This window comes from Orbicella faveolata, unplaced genomic scaffold (assembly GCF_042242905.1).
Source record: "Orbicella faveolata isolate gen_17 unplaced genomic scaffold, um_ofav_v1 contig_34, whole genome shotgun sequence".
Lineage (NCBI taxonomy): Eukaryota > Metazoa > Cnidaria > Anthozoa > Scleractinia > Merulinidae > Orbicella > Orbicella faveolata.
The window spans coordinates 21775614-21802500 of record NW_028301563.1 but is presented as its reverse complement, the minus strand read 5'-3'; the positions used below and the strand labels follow the sequence as shown (position 1 = coordinate 21802500).

At 38.7% G+C, this 26887-nt stretch overlaps 1 protein-coding gene across 4 annotated transcripts in view; it reads left to right on the top strand.

Moving 5' to 3' along the window:
* Positions 1 to 26887, top strand: part of LOC110063375 (serrate RNA effector molecule homolog) — a 73667-nt gene that overhangs the window by 12916 nt on the left and 33864 nt on the right. The window contains exons 3-8 of one of the 4 annotated variants that reach the window (XM_089270497.1): positions 2 to 61; positions 529 to 723; positions 13075 to 13244; positions 18506 to 18721; positions 19729 to 19937; positions 22201 to 22272. In XM_089270497.1, coding sequence (XP_089126623.1) covers positions 2 to 61; positions 529 to 723; positions 13075 to 13244; positions 18506 to 18721; positions 19729 to 19937; positions 22201 to 22272 — 922 coding nt within the window. Of the gene's footprint in view, position 1; positions 62 to 528; positions 724 to 12789; positions 12982 to 13074; positions 13245 to 18505; positions 18722 to 19728; positions 19938 to 22134; positions 22273 to 26887 lie in introns of those variants that run through there. The other 3 variants (XM_089270495.1, XM_089270496.1, XM_020770349.2) reach the window with 3 other exon arrangements.

Below are 26887 nucleotides of genomic sequence, written 5' to 3'. Positions count from 1 at the left end.
GCACAAGACAGTGGAAGCGTATCTGTCCAGAAGAATGTGTTTGTTTCTGCCCTAACCAGAGGTGGGAAAAGCTTGACTTCAGAGCTAGCTCTGCACACTTTTGATTTTTTAAATGGAGATAATAGCTGCAATAGCAACCCCGTTGTCTTGGTGCATGTGGTTCTACTGATTTCACTCATGAAAGATCAGGTCTCAAATCTAAATTCCTGTTGAATTTCAGCATCTTACCTAGGTGATTGTTCACAACAACAGTTGCAGACATTTTAGTTATTATAAGTATCGATACGTTCCACAGTTCAAATTAAACTAGAAAGGTAATCTGAGACACCAGTTACAAGTCATGCCAGTCCTCTTTTTTGCCGCAAAATGTAAATGAAAACCCTTCAAGCAAGACAAGTCGACCGGTCACTTCACGACCAGCCCTTCACACTGACACTTTGCAGCCTAAAACCTTGCAGCTCGGTTCGCTCGCTTAGCTACCTTGAAACTCATGATGTCGACTAACTGTTGTTATGATCGTTATTTTAGACCAGATGTGGACCAGCAGCCACAGCTCCCCCAAACCAACCATGCTCCAGCCATGATGACATTTAAGCAGTTCTTAAATGCTCAAGATGACAATATTAGTGATGAAGAAGCTTTCAAAAAGTATCAAGAATACAAACTGGAGTTCAGAAAAACTCAAATGAGTGACTTCTTCCAACAACACAAAGAAGAAGAGTGGTATGTAGTTACATCACATGATTTATTCCTGTCAGTGTCCTTGGTACAAAAATTATCTAAAGAAGCTGTTCTTGCTTCACCAATTAGAACATTTACATGTAGCAAGGACAAGATAGATTGAGACCTGCATTCTTGTATGGGTCATGAGTTTTAAGTGGTGCTTATGTACAGTACCGGTCAAAGGGATTGCAGCACCTACAGGCACGTGAAATGCATGTAGTTTGCGTGTAGTATTCGTGGACACTGCGTGTGAGGTGCGTGTAAGGTGCGTGCAGTTACACGCATGTAAAATTTACTGATCTGGTAGTTACACGCATTTGCATGTAATTTCACCGGTATACATGTATTTTAATTGGTGGAAGAAACCTTTATTATTCATACACGTATTTGCGTGTATTTTGCAAAACAAAAAGCCACTACTAACTTGTATTTGATATACACAACTCTCAATGTTCACAACAAAAAGTAAATTTAAAAGCCGACAAGCATTGCTAAATTAGTGAACTAGCTTGAGCGCCTATCAAACAAATACTCTTTCCTAATTTGTAGCAGCCCGTACTTCTGCTTAACCTCTCTTACAGATCTCTGAGCTTTCATTTACATAAAAACACATACATCGTACCACGTACCACGTATGTCACAACAATGTTTACTCACACACGAAATGTCATTTCAACTCCTGTTCTTTCAATAACAATGAAATAAGGATTCAAACAGAAACTCGCGAACTCTCTCTTAATCTTAAACGGTGAAGAATCAAAACATTTTTCTAACAAAATCTAAGCGTTCGATAATTTTCAATTCCTCAGATTCACGTGTAACTTTCTGACAACAACCCGCAATGTTTACACCCAGCTTGTTTGATTATTTGGCTTAGATTACAATACAGTTGACTACCGATAAGCTAGATTCAAGAAAAACATTCAGATTTTCATCCCTGGGTTAAGTCTGGTTGACAGATCGTCTCTTCTCTGTATATGTATATGCTTATGGAATAAAATGAAGTAGTAACTAATTTAAAACAACTTTCACACTACACAGGATTTCTGCCTGGGTAGATTTTGTTCATGTGCTAGGCAACGCTATTCAAGAAACAGATCGAATTTCATTTTTATTTGATCAAAACAATATGTTTTCAGATAGAGAACATTTGCTTCTGAGTATTATTAATGACGAATCTTCAAAGGCTTTTTAAACTTTAAGAAGGATAACTGATGTTTAAACATAGGCACGCAAGGCGTGCAAGACTTTTTTTTTGTGAAGTGTCGGAGATAGGAGCATTCATGGAGCTGTTTACAGTAATGATTTGGTTAATTTGACAAGTGTTTTTGGTTGCGATGTACAGCAAGAAACTGGGAATTTATGATGTACAGGCGATGTTACATCGGTCATGGTAAGATAGCTAAATAGTAAGCCATAAAATGTTTGACTGAACAAACTACAGTAATCTGGCACGTCTCCAGATTAATGTAGATACCATCTTATTTTCTAACAGGCAATTTGATTTGTTCTTTGATACAACCCACACTGTGATTGGTGTGACATGCGCACATGCATACAGTACCGATCAGAAGAAACCTAACAGGGAACGCGTTTGTGAACGGAAACGGAACGGATACAGAACGGGTACAAGAACGCAAACGGAATGGGTACAGAACGGGTACAGAACGGGCACAGAACGGATAAAGAATGGATACAGAATGGATACCGAACGGAAGTGGAACGGATACGGAACGGTTACGAATCACAAAAATGGAGAAAAGTGTTCTCCAGAACGCAAACTATAAGAGAACATGTTCTTCAGAACACATGGTAGTAATTTACGCTATCAGAGTGCTTACCGAGGATTTGGAAACGATGTAACTTTAAATACACGTTCGTTCAATTTTTGTCCAGCCCGGTGATCTTGAGAAAATGACAGAACGAATCATCTTATGTCTTTTTTTATTTCTTTTTACACGCACTAAGCAAGCATCTTCCCTGCATCTTCTCGTCCATGTCGAGTTCATCGCGGCCATTTTGTTATTATCAACAAGCTCAACTTATGTCCAAATAAGGAAATGGATGGACGAGTCGAGTTAGACTGGGATTGAAAGGCTTCCTCATGAAGAGAAACAAAACAAAACATTGATGTCTTGGTTGACCTTTATTATGGTGTTGTTCACCACCTTTGCGGAAGGATCAGCGAGGATAACGTTCAGACTTTACTGAAAATTCGCCTGTGAAAATAACGTCAGTAAAAGTATCACAAAATGCTTGCTTCGGCTTTTTGTCAGTACTTTGCACCGCTCGTGTCCTGCAGCCAAGTTTCTACCCATTCGCCGAACAGTTTTCCCCGATACTTCAATGTTAAATCTCACTAAAAGTATTCATGTAAATACAAGAGCCGAAAGTTAGTCTTTTGTTTGCATTTTTTCATCGATTTGTTAAAAATGCTTGGCAAGCTGGTTTACTTCTTCCTTTCCTCGGGCAATCACACAGATTGCTGTTTGCTTTGTATTGTTTTGGAAAAAATACTTACTATAAACTGGCCTTGAAGTTACAATACCATCTTCCCGTATTTTTTGAGTAACTGGACTCATGTTTTCACAACGAAAATTTAAGTTTACTGTCCCTATTCTCACATAAAGGTGACAGTGTTAACCCATTTTATGAAATGCAAATGAGTGTCGCTAATCTTGTAAACAAGTTCTCAGAAACCTTGTTCCTTTGAACGAGTTCCAAGAACACTTAGTGATGGAATGCTAACAGAACGGGAACAGAACAGCACAGAACGGATACAGAACGGGAACGGAACGGATACAGAATGGATACAGAACGGATACAGAACGGATACAGAACGGATACAGAACGGATACAGAACGGGAACGGGAACGTGTGTGGAACGGAAACAGAACGCGTTCGGTCAAGCGTTCCCTGTTAGGTTTCTTCTGATCGGTACTGTAACTCCCTCACGCACCAATCACATAGCCCTTCCAACCCCCCAGAGGAATTTTTGCTCAAAAATACTCAAGTTAAATAAGAGACCTTTTCGCATTTTATACGAGTCGTAAGTTTACCCTTTTTACACAACACAACGCAACAACACCACTTCACCGAAAATAGAAAGAAAGGGGAAAAACCTCTCTGACACGTTGAAAGTCTGATTTAATTAAATTGCACTTTAACTTGGTGCCATGCTGTCTTCAAAGAACATTTGAGCAGTTTTCATACTTTTTACCTTTAAAAATATCGGACTGAAATGAATGTCATCAAATAAAACTATGAAACTGCTATTGCAGAGACATAAAAACCGTCCAGAAATGAAAGCTTCTTTTTTGTTTAATATCCTGGAAACAATAGCTGATAACTTGTCAGCTCTAATTGAATTTACTCTCATATAAAAAGCAAAAGTGTTAAGACCGTGATTACCAGAGGACCAGGCAGGGGTGATACATGCCATCTCTCCTTTTTGGATGAAACTTTGCCAGATTGAAGGTACTACCCAACAACTCTAAAAGACAAAGTGGGCCGGCTTTGTGATTTTTCCCTTAGGAGTTAGACCACCCCCCCCCCCCCCTCTGGTTTTTTGCTCAAAATCCCAAAAATGTCACTAAAATAAGCATCAAATTTAAACACCGCTCCTGCTTACAGAGTAGATTGAATTTTATTGGTATTTCACACAAATAAAGATTGGACCTAACTTAGTTCACACCAGGAATTTCAAGTCATTTGAAGTGACAGGTGCCAATCAAGGAATGTCATTTTCTACCCATGTCACGCAACATTTAGCAATAAGGCAAATTAGCTCGAATTCTGACTCAAATATTGCTTAAGTCCAACTTTTTAAATCAAAACTAATTTCATCACAGTTTAGAGTCACCCTTGGCCTGATGAAATCAAGAGTAAAATTTTTGGCATCTGTTATTTTTTGGTAACAAAAGCTGTTCAAACAACATGACAAGAGGCTAGTTTTAACAAAGAGGAAAGGGCGAAATCTAAAAATATTAGATACTATAGAATCAGTTTATCAAAGTTATTTCTATGTTAATGTCATTAACAAAATCTTTGAATATTACTTAGGGCAGTGGAAGCTCAATGAAAGCAAAATTCTTTGCAATATCCCATAACCCTTGGATGTACAAGGGAGGGGGGTGGGGGATAGATACATCCCCCCAATAAGGTATTTTCAAAATTTTGAGAAGACGATTTACTCTAAGGGGCTAAAACTTTCATTAGCTGTTCATTCATCCTTCGCGGATATTTTGATATGTCAATTGTGCGTCCATCATTTTTTATGTTTCCATAGCAACCACTAGTTTCATGTAGGTTTGGACAAAAATCAACCTTTTTTGACATTCTGTATTTTTTCCAGTTTTCTTCATCAAATTCCAGAAATTCACCAGTTTGTACATTTCATAAGCATTCTCGCTTGATTTTGTATCAATTTCCATTATTTCTTGACTTTTAAGAAAAAAGTAAAATCCAAGTTTGGTACGCTGTGCGTTAATAGAGCAAAAACCAGAGGGGGTTCCTTCCATTTCTCCTTAATACCACAGTGGGGGTACGAGTTAGCTTGTACGCCCAAGGGTTAAATAACAGTGTAAAACAACTTAATTCTATCTATACAATCTAAATGTGGGAATGAACGGCCATGATGTTTGAATTCTAAAACATTGACTAGTTAGATCAGAGTTTTTCTTGGCATATCTTGCTTTTTAGATTTCTCTTGAAACCCTGCTCAATCATCACAGGTCAAATACTTGATCTTGCAATTGATTAATGTCAACTCTTACTTTACACTCGGCATACAAACTCATCAATCCTGAGAAGTATTCTTTGCTGAAATTATTGTTTGCTCTCATTCCAAGTTAAAAAAACCCTTGAAATTTTCATTTTGCTGCATCAGGCATGCAAGTAAATCTTGGTAAACACGTACAGTTGTATATAATACTTAAACTGTAAGATTGAGCTTTAGCTAGCTTTTATGAAAATGTGTTTTTCTTCTGAAAGTTTCTATACTGAATTAACCGCAGATAAAGGTTATACCTGAAAGATGTTAGCGCAAAACATTGTAAATAATTGCATGTCTGCGAGTAAGAAGATGTGTGAAAAAAATTGCAATTCTGAGGAAAAATTGAACCTCGAGAAGATCTAGTAGCTGAAATTATCTAAAACCTAGGGTCCAAACGAGCACACATGACAACATACATGGCGCCAGTGCCTTAGGTTTAGCAAGGTTTGGCCGGTTGAACTTTTTAAATTTTTCTAGGCACTCAAGAAGCTTGATTGGCTCTTGGCCATCGTTTTCTTTTCTGCTCAGTAACCTCCTGTGTATATCCGTAGCTCCATAGCCCTGTGAAATAACTGATTTGTTTTTTTCTGGTCACAAGACTGTATTACATATTCTACATGGTGGATGGTAAAGTAGCTGGCAAGTAGTACTGTCTTCGTACTGCAAGCCTGGTCAAGATCTCTTCTGCTTCATCTTGAGACGGACTCAGATCAGCTTGGTGTATAGCTAGTCGGCCACTTCTGTACATTACAGACAACATGCTGAAGTACTGGGCTATTTGGTCTGCCACAAGCTACTCTTCTTTGCTGGACATTTTCCTGCCACTACTGTCTTGCACAATCTCATCTTACTGCACTCATTCACTACACTTTCGTCCTGTCCCCTCACCTTCCAAGAATGTTCTTTTCAGATATGTGTTCACTTTCTCAGAAAAGCGGGTTCCTCTTCGTGATGTTTTCAGACCTATCCCTTTGAGATTTCTCATGTGGATCATGATCACCAATAAACGTTTGGGATTTCAACCCATTTTATCTTGATCCTGTCTATGTCGTTTCTTTCTCTAACTTCTTCAGGTGTTTACCCGCATCCATGTGTCTCTGCAGACTGCAAAAGATTGGTATGCTTTTGTGAATCCCTCTTCAGGGTAGGAGGAATACACTCTTGTAGCTTTGACAACTTGGGACTCTCCTTCAATAGATTGCGAGGTCCTAGACCATAGTTAATAGATGGGAATGGTTGTGAAGCCCGGCAAATATCAAAGGAGCAAACAAAGATGCCAAGATTTGTGTTAGAAGGTCCACGACCGTGCAAAATCTTTTTTTGCGCCCATACACTATGCATGAATTACGTAACCAAAGCGTTTCTATTGGTCAGTTACTCGGTCAGTAGTATACAACAATTGTATTTTGTGCGCGGTCAAGGCCAAAAAAGAGAACAAAAACATACAACAAAGAACTTTGTTGAGTTTCATAATAATCCCCTTCTATTAACTATGCCTAGACTGAGGCTGTTAGAGCTGACACGTCAAACTCTTGGCTGTAAAAGTAGCAGTCTCTCTTGCAGTACATTTAAGGGCTGCTCTATGCATAAGTCTGTATACCGTTGAGGTCTTTCAAATCCATTCCTCATGTGCAGGTGTGAAACGTTTACCAGGGCCCATATCATAAGCCTTCTACACTTTCAAACCTCCAGACTTGAAGCTAAACAAATTTAGAGACAGGATCCCAGACATGGTGTGCTTCATGGTCTGGCCTGACTCTTGAGTCTTAACAATATTATTAATGCCTGACACCCTTCAACCCGCCATTGGATATCACTAGCACTTTTAATGTCGTGGCCTTCATTTATGTTGCAACGCACATGGCTCTGCACTGTGGCAGTTCTTCTGTCACAGACGTCCTTTCCAGCCTGTGGATCACTGAAATCATATCTGACGATCTTAATGCCTGTGAACTCTCTAAGGCTGGCAAGTGAGTGGATGAGATGAGAACAAAGGTAACATCTGGTATTGTCGAGCTTTCCTTTCCAAAAAGTTACAATTGAGCAAAACATTGAAGCCATTCTTATCATTGGAGTGTGCACATCTATAAATAGAGATTGAGATCCCTTGCGCAGTGGTAATAATTAACAATTAAAGAAGCCTCGCCTGTGCTCTGTTCTGTTGTAAAGCACGCAAGCAGCGGTAGAGCACGAAAGAAGTGTAGGGGAAAACACGAGACGAAGTCGAGTGTTTTTCCCCACAAGTGGCGTCAGCCGTGCACTGTTCTCTGATAAAGCACCCTAAAATAAGCCAATCGCAATCCTTGTTAGAATTGTCCAAATAATATGATTGGCTAACGAAGCGACAGCTGTCAATCACAAACTGGACTTCATCTAAGCTTTCAGTTTCGAATAGTTTGAGCGGCTTTCGAGAGAAGAACGATGCCTTCAAAGTTCGCTTCTAAGTTAATTTTTAAATGCGGATCTAAAGGCAGGTGAAGGTTTATAGTCCAGAGGAATCCGGCCATATTGTGGCCCATGAAAACGTGCACTTTTCCAGTGGAAATTACGAAATGAGGAGCTCAAAGCTTGCGGATGAAAATGCGAAATGCCGAGTTGAATTTGAAAGGAGCTACAGTTATTTACGGCTTGTAGCCGCTTGCAGCAAGATTGCCTGAACTAGCGTAAAAGTTAGAAAGACTAAACGGCTCCCACTTGTGCTACTCCGAGCACAGAAGGGAATATCAGAGCAAGCTTTGCACTGACCCTGACTCGTCGGTGCACTTCGCTGAGATAACTGGAGAACGAGCTTTACTACACAGCATGTAAGTGTTGTTTGAGCAATTGAGCATTTTTACAAAAATAAAGCTTCTCATCATAAACAGAGACAGTTTGATTGTTGTTTTCTGTCATTGTTTTACTTCTTAAGTATAATTTCTGCCTTCGTAACAAATATGTCTTTTATCGAAGCACTGCTTAGGTTGAGAATTTGTTTATTCCGCTTTGTGTTTTGTCGGTGGGAATCTAGCAAAACTTGTTATTTTAATACAGTTTTAACAGTACTGTTGCTAACAATGGTCTCTGTGAGCCATATTTACTACAGACAAATAGCTCGTTTCCATTGCATTTGTCTGAATCACAGGGGATGTTTAAGTTGGGGCAAATTTGTCAAAATTCCGAAGCAAAAATTTGAAAGGCAACTTACCGTCATCAACTCGTGCTCTGTTCTCTGATAAAGCACGCTCTTTCAGCCAATCAGAGCGCACATTATATGGAAACTTTATTATAAATAATAAATAACAACAATAAATATAAATAAATATGATAAATAATAATAACAACAACAAACTATCAATTATCACTTGGTGATATTATTTGCTGCCGATCAAGGTCTTTGGTTCTTGTTCCCATGCTTTAAAAATTATATGCACAATGTTTATTTTTATTCCAATTAAGATTTACCTGCCTGCCTGGTGCAGCAAAGTAAAAAAAAAAAATCATAGATGTTTTTTAACTCGATTTGCGTGAAATGAATATTCATTGGGTGAGCTCAAGAGTTAATATATGAGGGCAAACAATAATGTCAGCAAAGAATACTTCTCAGGATTGATGAGTATGCCGAGTGTAAAGTAAGAGTTGACAAAAATCAATTGCAACATCAAGCATGTGACCCGCCCGTGATGATCGAGCAGGGTTTCAAAGGTAATCTAAAAAGTGAGATTTGCCCAGAAAAACTCTCATCTAACTAATCAATGTTTTGGAATTTAAATATCATGGCCCTTTATTCCCATATTTAAATTGTACAAATAGAATTGAGGTGTTTTGCACTGTTATTTTAACCCTCGGATGTACAAGCCAGGGCTGTCATTAAGGGCTGTAACCCGTAACACCTGTTACGGCTGAGCTCACTCGATGTTACGGGTGAAGATGCCGATTGATGGTACGAACATGCTACACTTACCTAATTTATTTTTAAACATTTACCTGTTGAAATAGACATAACTGTTTCTTGGTGTCTTGCCTCCTTGGTTTTACTATTTATATTTTACTCTGGAGATGAACTTTCAGTTTGCTTAATTGCTGTGAATTACATTTAGACACCATTTTAAGCGGCAAAACTTATTACGCAATGCGCTGCTCCTATCTTTTGAGAAATTCCGCCGACCGTTGTAGAGTGTTGTCCAGGCTGATCGATCATGTTTGGTCCCGCACGTGTGTAGAGAAAGTTATGTTTTAATATGAATAAGAGAAAAGAACCCACGTCAAAACAGCCTTGGATCGACAGATTTTTTTTCTAAATACAAACGGACCGATGGAAATGAGGAAGCTCACAAAACAGCCGGTCGAGGCAGTCGGCAAATACCAGCGATCACAGCTTCAAGTACTGCAAGTACTTCAGCCGCACATGGACAACCTGTTGAACCGAGTATTATGCTACAAAGAGTGGAAGAAAAATTTCCCGAGTCTAGAAATGGTAAAGCATTTCATTCTTATTACCACTGTAACGGAAAGAGTTGTTCAATGTCTGATCCAGCTTATTTGAGCTCCTCTAACCTTGTACATCCGAGGGTTACGGGATATTGCAAAGAGTTTTGCATTCATTGAGCTTCCACTGCCCTAAATAATATTCAATGACTTTGTTAATGACATTAGCATAGAAAACCTTTGATGAGCTGATTCTATAATATCTAATATTTTTAGATTTCGCTTTTTTCTCTTTATTAAAACAAGCCTCTTGTCATGCTGTTTGAACAGCTTTTGTTACCAAAAAATAACAGATGCCAAAAAATTTATTCTTGATTTCATCAGGTCAAGGGTGACTCTAAACTGTGATGAAATTAGTTTTGATTTAGAAAGTTGGACTTAAACAATATTTGAGTCAGAATTCGAGCTAATTTGCCTGATTGTTAAATGTTGCGTGACATGGGTAGGAAATCACATTCCTTGATTGGCACCTGTCACTTCAAATGACTTGAAATTCCTGGTGTGAACTAAGATAGGTCCAATCTTTATTTGTGTGAAATACCAATAAAATTTAATGTACTCTGTAAGCAGGAGCGGTGTTTAAATTTGATGCTTATTTTAGTGACATTTTTGGGATTTTGGGCAAAAAACCAGGGGGGGTGGTCTAACTCCTAAGGGAAAAATCACAAAGCTGGCCCACTTTGTCTTTTAGAGTTGTTGGGTAGTACCTTCAATCTGGCAAAGTTTCATCCAAAAAGGAGAGATGGCATGTATCACCCCTGCCTGGTCCTCTGGTAAACTCATTCTTAAGTTACCACTTGTAACTAAAGATAGCAAACATCTCGTGGGAAAGAGTGGTGATGATTCGTCAGTTCTAATTGAATTTACTCCCTTGTGAAAAACAAGAGTGTCAAATTACCCCTTGTAACTAAAAAAATAAAAATATCTCATTATATTTGCATGCAACAAGAACAAAACAATCGTTACATGTACTAACTATTGTAAACGTTAGAACTCTTTCAAATCTAAATAGTCTCGTCTCCTCTAAAAACATGTCCTAAGAACTAGAAGCGACAATTCGTGACCTCTAATTGAATTTACTCCTTGTGGAAAACAAAAGTATCAAGTTGCCTTCATAACTAAAAATAAAAATATCTCGTGCCATTTGCATACTACTAACTCACGAACTGTTTCAAACCTCAAGGCTCATCTCGTTCATAGCTAAAATCATCAGCCTAACCCACAGAAAATGTTGAAGTAAACCCAATATATGAATACTTCCTCCTCTTTTATAGAAGAATAAATATGGCCATTCTGAACTCTATCGGGATCAAATCTTCTCACATACCATTTACCTTTACAACAAGAAATTTGATTGGCTGTTTACAGTAGATCCAATCTGATTGGTGTGACATACATTCATCTCTCACTCACTCACTCACTCACTCACTCACTCACTCACTCACTCACTCACTCACTCACTCACTCACTCACTCACTCACTCACTCACTCACTCACTCACTCGCTCGCTCGCTCGCTCAGCCATTGACCCGTCCATAACATACCCGATGTGCCGACTAAGAGGTATTTTTTTACAAAAAAATAACTCAAAAATTAACTGAAAATCTCAAGTGAAATATTGTGTTTTGTTGTTAGTATTTCGTGTCTGTCCAGCCACAGTTTGTCAGTCACTGGTGCCCTTGTTTCTCATGAACAGAAAAACGTGACCGGAAAAGCCTTTGAACACCAGTAAACTCTGAACGCTTTAGAGTACGAAATATTTTTAATGAATCTTTGGGTTGATTTAAAGTACACTGATTGCTGTAATTTAAAATTGAAAGCAACGTTATATGTTTATGTTCTGTTATCTCAGTGAATCCTAGCATGCTTGCCAGTTGCTGGCGCCCGCTTGTTGAAACTATAATGGAAAAAATACTTAAAATTTATTGTAAAGTGGTACGCCAGTTTAAGGAAACTGGTCAATTCGATGACCAGAAGCAAGAAGGCGAAAGACTAAACTGTATCACAGTGCAGTCCAGTACGGTGAATGTTACACTGTAAATGTTTTGTTTTCATTACACACACTTTTAGTATTTTGTTCTCATTACACGCACTTAATGAGTTCCAGTTGAAAGACTGCGAGTAATTTTACACGCAATATCACGTCTACTGCGTGTAATTACACGCATGTAATTACACGCATTTTCGTGTATTTGTGTGTAAGGTGCGTGGACACTGCGTGTAATGTGCGTGAAGTACACACACTTTACGTGCGTGTAATGCTGCAATCCCTTTAACCAGTACTGTACACGCTTAAATACACCATACATGAAATCTTGAATACTGAGATATATACTTCAAACACTTTCTACATTGTAGAACTTTTGAGATCAGTCACCTCTAGCTATGAACACTTTGAAGAAACCAGTGATAATAATGATAATTGTACCAATGACAATATTCAAAAATAAATATGTAGGAAATACAATGACTAGCAAGATGATATCCATCCTTTTAAGCTAATACCCTAGAATCACTCATTTTGTTAGTTTTGTTTCGTGATAATTCCCTGGTAAATGTTCATATACTGCATGTGACTGTTTTGTACATGCATTCTAATAAGTATTTTAAACTAACAATACTGATTACTTCGTGGATACATGTTTTGTTTTTCTAACTTCATTGGCCCTTTCCTTTCACAGCAAGCTGTATTGTTGTTCAGTGAGACATGCATGTCAAACAAAGCCATATTGGGAGCTATACACACCATATTGTAATCGGTTTCTGTTGCATGAGGCTGAAAGCCTAGAACTTTTTGTATATGAAATCCAAGTACTGCAGACAGCAGTAGGTATCGTTAGATTCTCAGCAACTTTCAATGATCAAGCAACAACAGTTAATTTCCACGATTTGGATGAGGTTCATTTTTGTGTGATCTGACCTCAGTTGTTTCTGCAACTGCTATAAAAATAGCAATTGATGTATTGGAAGTTAAACGTAAAAATATCACAAGGGATTCAAGGCAGCACAGGAAAGGCTGAGTAAGTCATAGAGGGTAATCACACCATTTGTATTTTTCCTACCTTTGGCATTTTTACCCTGTGCTAATTGAGGTGTCTTTGTTTATATTGAAGGTTTCGGACAAAGTACCATCCTAAGGAGGCAGCACTGCGCCAGAAAGAATACAAGAAATCACTGAAACGTCGTCTTTCTGTCTTTGTAAACTTGCTGAAGTCAGGCAAGGCTGACAGTTTATCACTGGATATTGATAACTCTGAAGCCATCATTAAACTTCTTGATGCAGGTAAATCCCTAAAATGGGTCAAAATTGATCAGGACTCTCTTTGAAAGAGATGCACATGGTCTAATTGTTTTAGTAGACACTCCCAAGGATTTATACAAAATCTACAATTATGTGCATTTTTAAGAGGCCCTGCACCTAAGAAACGACCGATGATTTCCAGCTAAAAAATAAAATCGGCCGATTTTTATCTCCCAAGTAGAGGTTACCGAATACTATTTAAAAATGAATTTCTTTTGTTTCAATTTTCGCTTTAAACCAAAAATATTGAGTCGCAAACTTTTTCCGTCAGATAGCAGCAAAATCAGGCCGAAAATAAGGCCCCGCAAAAAACTGTTCGGAAATTACTATCGCAACGCAAAATAATGAGAAAACTACACAGTGTTGAAGAAAAAGGCCTTTTAATGCAATATCATTTGATAAACATCAAAAAACTGCCGAAGCGATTAAAAAATAAAGTTTCAAATATTACATACTAAATTAGATGGAACGTTGGAGCTGATTTCAAAATAATTATTTCTCAAAAGTTCAACGCTTTTGAAAGCAATCACAGTGATGAATCAGACATTGGAGGGATACACATCATGTTTCTGGAAAAACATTTTTCGGCCAAAGTATATTGACCTTATACAAAGCGTTCAAAGTTACCGTGTTTACCGTTATCCTGCTACTTCGGCGAAACACTTCTCTTTGCCAATACGGCCGTGGATAGCGTGGTAAATGCCACTTTAAACCTTGCTAGGCATTCGAAGACCATCCATAGTAGAAGGATGTAGAATTAAAAGAGAAAGGAAGATGAAAAATACGCAGAAAAAGAAAATAACTCGAAATTACCATCTGCTAACGAAAGTTGAATCTGGAAAATGTCGTCGCATGACAGCGGCCATTGATGTCATTTGTCCTGTCAATGTCCTTCGAGCGGTCAGCGGCTAGGGATCCAGTCTTGACCCCATAACTCAGATCACGCTGCGGCCAAAATGGTGTCGCAGTTGGGGAAGTTTTTCTTTTTGAGTGACCATCATTTGTGAAAAATAACATAACATTGCTCCACTAAACGTTTTCTGGCCGGGAAAAATTGTTTTCCTATTTGTGCATTCGTTTGGATTACGCCACTGTGTAGACAAATGACATCAATGGCCGCTGTCATGCGACGACATTTTCCAGATTCAACTTTTGTTAGCAGATGGTAATTTCGAGTTATTTTCTTTTTCTGTGCATTTTTCATCTTCCTTTCTCTTTTAATTCTACATCCTTCTACTCAGGATGGTCTTGGAATGCCTAGCAAGGTTTAAAGTGGCGTTTACCATGCTATCCACAGCCGTATTGGCAAAAGAGAAGTGTTTCACCGAAGTAGCAGGATAACGGTAAACACGGTAACTTTGAACGCTTTGTACAAGGTCAATATACTTTGGCTGAAAAATGTTTTTTCAGAAACGTGATGTGTATCCCTCCAATGTCTGATTCATCACTGTGACTGCTTTCAAAAGCGTTGAACTTTTGAGAAATAATTATTTTAAAATCAGCTCCAACGTTCCATCTAATTTAGTATGCAATATTTGAAACTGTATTTTTAGTGCAGAGTGCACTATTGGGATGGTTATGGGGGTTGCCTGCCGCTAAGGAACTAAGGCGCTATGGCGCTATGGCCCTATGGCGCTAAGGTGTAAACTTTAATGTTTGTTTAATTAATTAATTTCAATTAATTAATTAGTCTAGAGGCAAGGAAGTAGTGGGAGTAGGGTGGGAAAGGTACATGTGTACTCTACGTAAAACACATTCCATCGCCGTCGCTTAACTTTGAACATCGCAAAGCTATATATTTGTTTCAGGTAACCCCTTGCTCTCCTTGTGGTACCATTCTCCTTAGAACAAAACTAATTTGCCCTAAACGCATGCGTAGATTAGTTAGGGTTTGTGGCTTCTGTATTAGGTGAAGGATACATTGCATACGGAATCACGCACAAATGTTGAGTGGTTTTCCTTATGGTAGAGCTCAACATGTAAGACGCATGCGTTCTAGCATTGTTAGTGTTATACACTATCTTTACACGCAGTATTTTATATATCGTGTCATGTGACCAAGGACGGCAGTTATTTTTCACGTAGCGCCAATTGTCCCTTTTTATTGCAAAAGTGAAACGTTACTGTGGCTGCGTAGCTTTTAGAATTACAAACAGGTCGGTTCAACAAATATCATCTGCTGTTTTCAATCTACAATAGTGTGCTTGTCAGGGTTCAAATATATTGCTTCTCCTTAGCGACTTGTTTATTTCTTGCCTTAATTGTGTCTGTAAGAGAGACCAAAAAGTTCTCAAGTTAGTGGCTTTAATACTCCGCAAATTGTAAATTTGTAACAAAAGAAACCAGGAAAATGCTCAAATATTGCTGCAGATGCCGTGGCACCTAATGAAAGTTCAAATTAATTTAATCAGTCTTTGAGGAGACTCATTCATATCGGCCAAGTAGCGCTGTTTATCTTCAATACTTTCCGTTGAAAAGCTTCTCAGCCATCAATATCGTTGTGTGTTAATTTTGAATTGTTTTATTGTTAACAACAAAGGTGGCAACAGAAAAAGAAAGTGGTATTTCATGACCATCTGATAATTAAATTAGTTCTTGTTCATCGGTAAAAATTTGCATTTTTAGTAAAACATCGTCTCTGTTCCGTTTCTTCATCACTACATCACATATTTAACTTTCTTTCATTTATCTCCAAAAAACAAGGACATCTTCCGTATGTTTTGGAGAAAACAGGGGTTTCATATTACATGGCTTTGTGAGGAAAACAAAAGTATCAAGTTACAAAGTTGGCGTGAAGAGCTAAATTGTCACATTTGTTGCTTCAGCGTATTGTTGAATTTAAAATGAACGAAAATCAACTTAAAGCACCAGTAGTAATTAATTTGTGCGTAATGTTTGGACCTTGAATGAAAATACAACCTTGAAACATACACACTGCAAAGGGGAAAAGCCGTAGCAGACTACCAAGGTAGACACAAACCGGAAGTGAACCGAGCAGGGGTGAGTACTTATGGGACTACTGTATCAGAGCTATCAATTGCACTCTGCACTATCTGAGATTCTCTCACTAGTTTAATCACTTTGGCAGTTTTTTGATGTTTATCAAATGATATTGCATTAAAAGGCCTTTTTCTTCAACACTGTGTAGTTTTCTCATTATTTTGCGTTGCAATAGTAATTTCTGAACAGTTTTTTGCGGGGCCTTATTTTCGGCCTTATTTTGTTGCTATCAGACGGAAAAAGTTTGCGGCTCGATATTTTTGGTTTAAAGCAAAATTGAAACAAAAGAAATTCATTTTTAAATAGTATTCGGTAACCTCTACTTGGGAGATAAAAATTGGCTGATTTTATTTTTTAGCCGGAAATCATCAGTCGTTTCTTAGGTGCAGGGCCTCTTAAGTTTGAAATAAAGAATAATTTTCAGTTTCAAGAGTAGCAGGTGTGCAATCATTGTCTATCAGGGAATAGAAAACAGTGAGAGAACCAATCAGATTTGGGGATTTCCAATAGCTCACAGCTGAGTGGCTAGTAAGAACCATTATATAGTATTCACTACATGTAAGTCTGTAAACATTTAAAAATGTTTAAAAATCTGCAACAATTTTGTAACATTTTTCTAAAATTATCCAGCAACTTTGTGTCACAGCAACAAAGATCCATTGGCAGGATCAGACCAGACTGGACCAGATCACGGATCGGATCACGGACCGGATCACGGACCGGATCACGGACCAGATCATGGATCAGGTCACAGACCGGATCACGGATCGGATCACGGATCGGATCACAGAAAAAAAAAAACCTTTTAAAGAAAAAAACAGCAACAAAAATCGAATCGTCTATAAGGTAATAATAAATAAAAAATAAAAGTGGAAAACTAAAATATATTAAATAAAAATAAGAATCCCGAATTTGACGCAATGACATGTTAATTACAGAGAATGACAAGAGGCCATTTAAGAAGCCACATAAGCGCCTAATTTACAACAAATTTAAATTTTAATGAACAGGCAGATGTAATTATATTTGAACGTTAGTTGGCTTGAAGCTTGCGTGAACCTCCCATTCTCGTTTTTGAAATTGTTAGTATCAGTAGCTAATTCTCAGCTACTTTTTCGTGTCAGATGTGAGCGTTACAGTTAGCATTACAGTTAATGAGAAAGCTTATATACAAAAGCTTAAGGACATGACTTGCTTTCAAGGAGCTACGTCATGATTTGCGCATCTTGAAAAAACTAGCCTAGTTTTTCAAGTTTGTCATTTGCAGTCCTCGTTAATCTTTGCCATCCTTAACAATCCTCATTCCGCTTTGATTTTTTTCTTGCCACTTAAGTGCTTTCTATCCAAGAACACGATCATTTTAAGGTTTTATTCCATATAAAGCCAACTCTTTACGACCCTAAAAATGACTCTAAAAATTGTGACGTAACTCCTAAAATGTTGTTTATTCTCACATTGCGTTATCATTCACACTATCGATGTTATTCCTATAATTTTTTGTAAAACAGCTATATTTCCCTGAAATACAAATGGTTTGTTTCGTTTTATTCCAATAGGAAATATCGTATTCCAAACTCACATCTTGTAAAAGTATAGACTTGTCTCAGAAACAGAAATTGTTTGAAATCATCAGGTGTTTAATTTTTTGTGTTTTTAGTTTTTGTGTTTCAATTCATGCGTTTGTCCTATTATTACCATGCTGACTCATTTTATGGCAGTTTACCTTTGATGCAAGCAAATACACGAAATATCATTTATCTGAACAGCGGAGAAAGATATGAAGACATGATTGATCATCGCAATCAAAACCCAACAGCCTGAAAGAAAATTCATCTGTGACCAGCTCCCAGTTGGCTTGATATTATAAAAGAATAAAGGAATATCACACCTGAATTAAATAAAACGTTCTGCTCACAGTAGTCACTATAGTGTAATTTGCTCAACAAAATTTTGAATTTTGAATCTTGAATCTTGAATTTTGAATTTTGAATCTTGAATTTTGAATTTTGAATTTTTTTCCTTGATCCGATCCGTGATCCAATCCGTGATCCAATCCGTGATCCAATCCAGTCCAGTCCAGCCCGATCCTGGTTTTGTCAACGCCGTCCATTGGAAAATATCCTAGTACCTTGAAATTCATGTGAAAGGAGTTTGACACAAACATACACATGATCTTAATTCTGAATCTGGGGTTCTCTTCCTCAGAAAGTAGTGATTTCATGCTATTATCTTCTTGCTATTAGTTGTTATCAAGTTAGAAGGAGGTACAGACAGTGATTTGGCTGTGTTGGACTGTCCACCCACTCCCCCTCCTGAACGAAGGCGGTCTTCGTCTAACCCTTTGATGTCTCCACATGCTGATGACATGACAGATTTGTCAGCTGAAGGGAAGAAGGAAGGGACTACTGACTTGTCAACAGAACCAGCAGCTCTCCAGACTGGCAAGGACAACAAAAATGGTAACTTGGAAACATCTTTGTAACATCTCGTATATATAATTATGCCTTTAACAGCCATTCTTATTGAGGAAAAGTGCCCAGGACAACTAAACAATAATAATTACTTTTGGCCAAAATGTTGTTTAGTTGAACTGCACTATTTCACATTCTCAGGGGAAAAGAGACCAAGTTTGAAATACCAGGGGGTCAAATCAGTAGATGTGGCTAATTGGTAAAAGGCGGCTGATTTTGTGGGAATTTTCTGGGCAAATTTTGCTGGAAAGCGGTTTTGCCCTGATTGATGAATGTTTCTAATGAAAAAAGATGGCAATTTTGCTATTTTTTGGGAAAATGATGAGCTTTAGCCTATCCAATAACAACAGCAACAGAAATCTTACCAAATACATGTCAGTATTAATAATATATTTGAAACTTATCTTAGCTATTGGGGCTGTTTACTTGCCGTAAACTTGCAAATTTATTGTGAAACTTCATCACTGCAGCAAGTAGACAACATCCCAAAACTACTAGGTGTTCTAAGATTAATGCTGCAAAAAACTGGGAAGTGGCCATGATGTAAAAAGCTTTGCCATTGGCGTATTTCTTGAGCACACTCTTGTTAAAAGAGCAAATGATGATCTATGTTAAAAAGAACCTTGTGGTCAAACAAATAGCAAACATGTACAATAGTCCAAACAAGTTGCTCAAATTTTTCTGCAAAATTGCCAGTTTTAGAAAGGCAACACTTACAAGTAGTTGGGGTTTCTAGCGAATTTCACAATATTTTGTATGTTTTTGTGAATTTTGCGGGATTTCACAGATTTGCTTTGAAATTCGCAGCCCTGCAACCACGCAAAATTTTAGAAGCCCTGTATAGTAAGTGCATGGATCCATTCACAACTGGTAGTAATATTTTCCAAGAAAGTACAAGTCCTGTAAACCATTGCCAACCTGCCCACCTTAAGTTCAAGAAACTACTGCTGTGTTAAATATTGATTTAGGATCAATGAATGTTTTATTATTATCAGATAACATTACTGAGGCTGGCCCTGTATCCCCATCAGCTGTTCCTCTACCTTCTGCCCCTCCACCAGCATCAGTAAAAGCAGCATCAAAAAAGAAAGAGAATGGAGGTGTGAAGGTTATGTCTGTGGCTAATCCATCACCTGAACAACAAAAACTGCAGCAGCAGGCCCAAGAGTACTATCACCAACAACAGCTCTATTACCAGCAACAGGTACAGACTGTGTTCCCTCTTATCCAGTTGACACAATCACCTAAATTACAACAAATATTAAAACAGCTTAACAACACTTTGAGACAGCTGTTGAGCCGTTGACATGAAACAAGTGCAAAGCTCAGGTTTTGGTTTTATATTTGGCTATAGGTGACCCAGTTTTTGTGACAGGGTGCTGAAAAAACTCCCAGTATGGCTCTCACGCAGGTTGATGAGATATATGTAATCTCCCCGACTAGGAATTTTTGGAACATAAAATTTTCATTTATACATTTGGGTTGGGACACCCGGTCTTAATGAGCATAGATTTTGACGATTTAACGTCTCTGTTTATCCTCCTTATTTTTTATTTATTTTTTTTTTTTTGATTGAGAAGATATAATTTCTCAAACTCATTAATAATTCAGCAAGTTTAAACAAAGGAAACCATGACCATGACAGTGTTTGGATATATGGTCATAATTAGTATAGATTTTTACGATTTAATTTCTCCTTTTTCTCCTAAGTTTTGGTTTCAGTTGAGAAGATATATCAAACACTCAGGACAGTGTTTGACCACATTTCCAAACACCTTGAAGTTTGTCAAAAACACTCTGCTGCATGTCCTATTTTCAACTCTCTTCTCAGTGTTTGGAAATGTGGTCAAACACGGTCTTTTTTGTTTGATATATTACATCAAACACTCAAGACAGTGTTTCATCAGCTATCCAAACACCTCAAATTTCATTAAAAATACTCTGCTGCACGTCATATTAATTTTTTTTACTCTCATCTTGGTGTTTGGATATCCCAATGAAACACTGTCTCTCATGTTTGATATGTTACTTCAAATTCCAAAACTTTGATGGTAGACGTGATTCAGGTTGTCAACTTTTCCATGTTTTTATGTTGGCATTGACATTATGACCCTGCACAGTTGGGATCTGGCAAAAATCCTTCACACTTCATAAAAATTCTGGATTAAAGAAAAAATTATTCTTGAAAACACTTCACCAGCCTGAACAAACAGTGTAGAGTTTAGACAACATCCTTCCTTCTCAGCTATAAAATTCACCAAACTCTTTTACAAAGTGATCTTCTCAAAGCATGCCCTGAATGGTGCCAAACCCTCCCTCCCCTCCCCCCACCTTAAAATGAAAAGAAAACTCCAGATTTATGACTTAAGGACGGTGCCTACTTTTGTTAGTGCGCACACGTTCTGCGCGTCACGCAAGGCATGGTTAAAGCGCCACGCGCACGCTGGGTTGACATGATGCAATCAACTAAGCTACCAAGTATGCAACTAAATTGACAGCAAAATTTTCCTATTGTGACCAAATCAAGTTTAATGAACCTGTACTTAAACCAGGAGCACCAGAACAGCAGCATATCGCTAACCACTAACTGTTAACTTCTTCCAGCTGAAAAACTAGCTGTTATCTGTCGAAAATTATACTGAAATCCAACTGTAAACATGTACCTGCAGATGGCGTAGTGTGCGCGCAAAACAAGTGCGAGATACGCAAATGTTTTACTTACTGGGGAGGTGACAGGAAAAAATGTAACAGGCATCATAAAAAGTTTAAAAAAGGATCAATAACTTTAAAAAACACATGGTTACCCCTACATTTTATGTTATGAAATGAAAGTGGCAAGCCTATTCAGCAGGTGATTAGTTTCTGGTTGTGAGCAAAAGATATTTAGACTGTATTTTAGCTGAAACAGAGGAACGCTATCAGAGACACTAAAAGTGCTGTTGCAATGATTTTGTTGTTAAAAACATACCAAAAATGGTTTTTATGTTACCATTTACCATGTAGTTTTCAGATCTTTGTAAATGTGTTTGCTTTTCTGTTTGTAAAGGCGAATTCTAAAGAAAGCTGAGAAGAAATATCCTCTCCTATTTTCAGAAAAACGCTGATGTCAGCATTTTTGTTGAGTTTCAAGGCTAATTATCTTGAAAAAATGTGTGGCTACCCTCTTTTTTCTTTTTGGATTCCGATAGGCCTTGCAAAGATCTACTTTTTCCGCAAGGTCCTTACCTGGCGCAAAAACTTTTGTATTTAGTATGCACCGTCCTTAAAAAACTGGATTTTGTTCCTGCAGGGAAACAGTGGATTCATAACATCACAACTGTCCAAACTGTTCACTGTTGATATTATTATTTATTGAGATTTATTCCATGCATTCATTGACATACATCTGGTATTTCTTGTAGTACTATGGTAACTATGATGCTCAACAGAAACAACAACAAGACCAATACTCTAACAAATATTCACAGAATCAACAACAACTACCACAGACATCCCAACCAAACAAGGATCAATCTGCCCAACACCAAGCTACTAAAAAGGTGAGTTGTTATGGACTTAGCTACAGGTCACACTTTACCTTCACTTTGCAGGGTGTAATGCTTCCACCCAGTTTTATCCCAGGGAGTGTCCAACAACTTTAGTCCCATTTACTGCCAAATGTTTGTGTGGTTTTCTTGTGTATTTATAACAAGCAATTATTACACGGCTCGAAATTGCGACTCACAGGTCACCAATGCGACCAAAAATTGAACACTGGCGACTAAATTTTCAGAACTGGTCGCCAGCTGGCGACTCGTGTTTTGTCCGATAACTAAAGAAAACCACGACACAACTTTATTTTTCAATCTTTATTTTAGGAAATCAATCGGATATGGTAGCTAGTATACAACTCACCTTTCCGTCCCCGGTAAAACAATGTCTGAATATTACAAGATAATCGAAAAAATTGAATGTATTTCGACACGTCGATACTGCGTTCACTGCGCGCCATATTGTTTCAGCGGCTTCTTCCGAAACTGGGATCGCAGGCGCACTTCAACACCATGTGCTTTTCATTTGCCGCGAAAATGGCAGCAGATACCAATCAGTTGAAGGAATACACGTGAGTTTTTATGTGCTGGAATGAAGATTCAAGCATGGCGTTGTTTGTTGGCAGCGAAAGGCGGCGAGGAAAGCAAGTCGAAAATAAAGAACGGCATTTCGAAGAAGTAGCAAAGGGAAAATACGCAAGGACCCGTGTTTGTCTGACAATGAAAACCACGGACTTAAAACGTTTTATGCTTCGCTTCGTTTAAAATGACTATGGAGACAACCATCACCTTCAGACCAGAGACATATCACCTGAGAACAACAGTAGCTTTATAACTAAGTGTTACTTGTGTTGTTTTTAATTGTTTTCGCTCTTCAATTGTGACTTTTCTTGCATGCAAAGTAACGTATAAAATCGTGTTCTTGTGTAAGTTATAATTATATAAAATAAGTTGGCGACCAAAATTTTTCTGTTAGTCGCCAGCTGGCTCCCGAACGAAAAAGTTAATTTCGAGCCCTGTATTACTATTTTTCTTATAAGAAACAAAACTTCCATTCAGAGAAGATATAGGTCATGTGCTAGGCAATGCAAAATAATAAATAATCAGGAACCCTTTTATGATCTATTTGCTTAGTGCTCAGATATTGTCACAAAGCAAATAAAGATAGGAAAGCAAAAATGTTGTTACTAATTTCTCTTTAAATATTGAAGCAATCAGTAGAATGCAACTTCTACATTGTGTGCTGATCTTGATGCAGTGTGGCTGTAATTAGTTTGAAGCTTACAGTATGTGGGGTAACTCTTTACTGGAAGAGAAAGTTCTGAAATGCTTTTCTCCAATCTTTCCCTTCAAGGTAAGCAATTCTCACTGTCAGAATTGTTTCATTGCCACGTTCCACTTCTCTGTTGCTCTGTGGCCAATAGGTTACGCCCTTCTTGTGGCTTATCCCCAGGTACTCTAGGAAGCCCTCAAATTCCTTTGATGCGAATGGTGGTCCATTGCCACTGCGAAGAGCTTCTGGTAATCCATGTGTCCTGAAAATAGCTTCCATACTCCTTTTCACGTGTTGAGCATCCATCTTCTTCAGGAGAATGGCCTCTAGTCAGCAAGAGTAATAGTCGACAACCGCCAAGAGGTGTTCACCATTTGAGATCTCAAGAAGAGCAACTGAGATCTCCTGCCATGACCCATCAGGCCAACTGCTTGACCTCACAGGTTCTGGTTTCGGTCTTGGTCCTACAAGCTGACAGGGATGGCACGGACATATGGCATCCTCCACCTGTTTGGCCATTTGGGGCCATCACACTTTCTCTCACAACCTGGCTTTAGTATGGACCATGCCCTGGTGGCCTTCGTATGCCAACATGACGGTTTGTTTCCAAAGGCCCTGAGGCATCACAATACGAGTTCCTCTCATCACTACTTGTCATACTACCCACAGTTCTTCTTTTAGCGCTTTGTAGATGGTGACTGACAAGTGGGCCCAGTCACCGGTCAACACAGCTTTGTGCACTATCTGTAAGGTTGGCTCATTTGCTGTGGCAGTCTCAACTTGCTTTGGCAGTAAAGTGGCTGGCACCGCTGCACTTGCCATGCTGTATGCAAAATCTTCAGTATCTCGGGTGTCCTCATCTTGAGTTGAACCAACAGGCAGGTGGCTGAGGATGTCTGCTGCACAATCTTTGCCTGGTATGTGTGTCAACGTGTATTGGAATTGCTGCAAGTACATCAGCCACCTTTCTATCCAGGCAGATGGAGGTTTGGACTTTTCACTGAGTACTGTCACTAGTGGCTTGTGGTCAGTGCAGACCTCGAATTTATTTCCATATAGGTACAGGTAAAACTTCTTCCGAGCCCATCTGACAGCTAGAGCTTCTCTTTTAAATTGGGAGTACCTTGCGTCAACTTTGCTAAACTTCCGGCTAGCGTAATATATTGGCCGGTAGGTCCTGTCTTCTTGTTTCTGCTCCAGGATTGCTCCAACTCCAACAGGAGAGACATTGGTTGTGAGGCATGTTGTGGCACCTTGTCTGTGGTGCTCTAGTTAGCAGGTCTTTGATTTCTTGAAAGGCTTTCCTCTCTTTTGTGCCGCTGCCACTTAACATCTTTGCTGGTTAGGTCCCTTGATATGGTTGTGAAGTTTGAGATGAACTTCGCACAAAATTGAACTGACCTGAGGAAGCTTCTTACTTCAGACTGGTTCTGGGGCATTGGTGCTTCAACGATAGCTTTCACTTGCTCACTGGAGGCTTTCAGTCCTTGACCAAAGAGTACATCACCCGTGTAAACCATGCTGCTAACACCAATGTCACACTTATCATAGTTCAGGGTGAGGCCAGATTCCTCCAGCTTGCACATGACCCTATCTAAGTTCTCATTGTGCTCTTTGTCGTCTGCCCCAATGACTCGCAGGTCATCATGGAGGTTGTATGCACCTGGGCAGCCTTTAATTACTTGCCACACGATTTGTTGGAATTTTTCCATGGCCACGTTCATGCCAAAGAGTAAGCGCTTGTACCTGTATAAACCATCAGGGGCAGCAAATGTAACGTCCTTAGAGTCTGGATGTCACTCAATTTGGTGGAAGGCCATCTTCAGGAGACCTCTTGAAGTGTCTTTTCAACTGTTGGAACTGGGTGTTTCTCCTGTTCAATGGCCTGATTTGCTTGCTTCATGTCAAGACATATTCTAATGTCACCATTAGGCTTCTCAACTACAACTAAGGGATTCACCCAGCTGGTGGGTTTCTCCACCTTTTCAATTACACCAAATTTGAGCAATTCCTCTAGCTTCTCAGTGACTTAAGCTCTTCTACTATAGGGAATTCTTCGTACTGACTGAGCAACTGGTTGAACATTCTCATCATTGTGGAGTTTTAGCTAATACCCTTTGAGCTTGCAGCCAAGACCTTGAAATACTTTCAGGAATTTGGTCTTTAGTAGGGTCTTTCTGTCAATTTGGTTTGCAAGGTTTTCCATGTCATCAGATTTAAAATCACAGCTGTTAATGGACATGCCGACCCTTAACACGCCCAGCAACTCAGAGGCTTTGCAGCCTAGTAGCGTTGCTGCCTTACCGCACATTACATAAAACTCAGTATACAGGGATTTGTGGGTCTGTGGTACCTACACATTAAAACTATACTTCCCTTTAAGCTGAAGTGGTTCTACAGAAGCATAAGCATAAACTCTCTTATTACACTCCAACAATCTAACATTACCCCTGTTACAAAATTAAACATTTCCTCTGACATTAAATTACAACTAGCACCAGAGTCTATAAAAACTTCTACACACCTATCTTCAATCGTAAGTTCCAAAGTGTTCTGTCCATCAGTGCTCCCGGCGTTGAACAAGTAAAAATCATCACTGCCTACACAGTTCTTGGCACTTGTGTCGCCGGTCACCTTGTGTACATCATGTGGTTCCTTTGAATTTCTTCCTCTTCTACGACTGGGTTTTGTTCGTGAGCTTCCACGACCATAGACTATGAGTAGTCCCTCTTTCGCTTAGTCTGTCTTGTGTGATGTGAAAGAAAACCGCAAGAAAAAAATGGCCGCGAAATCCTGGGGGTGAGGAGCACGCGAAAGGTAGGACTACGACCTAAGCCACAGAGTTTGACCTTTCACGGCGGAGTGATTTTTTGGTGTAGGATTTCTCATCTTGACATCCTCTTATTATCGCCTGTTGTCAATAACCTTGGGAGATATCCTGAATAAAATTGCTCTACTCTACCCTTCAAGTAGCGAGGCAAAAACATATGCTGTGAGAAGTATATCTTCGTTCAGTGTATGCCAAAGAAGTTTAAAAAGAAAGATGGCAAATGAGGCATCTTGTAACAATTTTCGCTGCGTCTGTAAGTGTAGATCTAAAAGTTATTACAAAAATTTTACATGCAGAGTTTCAACCGAGAATTTACATTATGTATTTGACATAGGAGATCATCCAACTGCGGTGAAATGTTTGCCAATAGCAGTGGAAAGTTTTAGGTGAATGTCCGGTTTCAAGTGAAAGTCCTGTTCAATCTTTCAAATGAACGGCAGAAAGGCCAAGCTCAATGAATTCATATTCGCTGACTTGGACAATGCTGTTGAGCGGCAAAATCACTAACACGCTCACAGTCA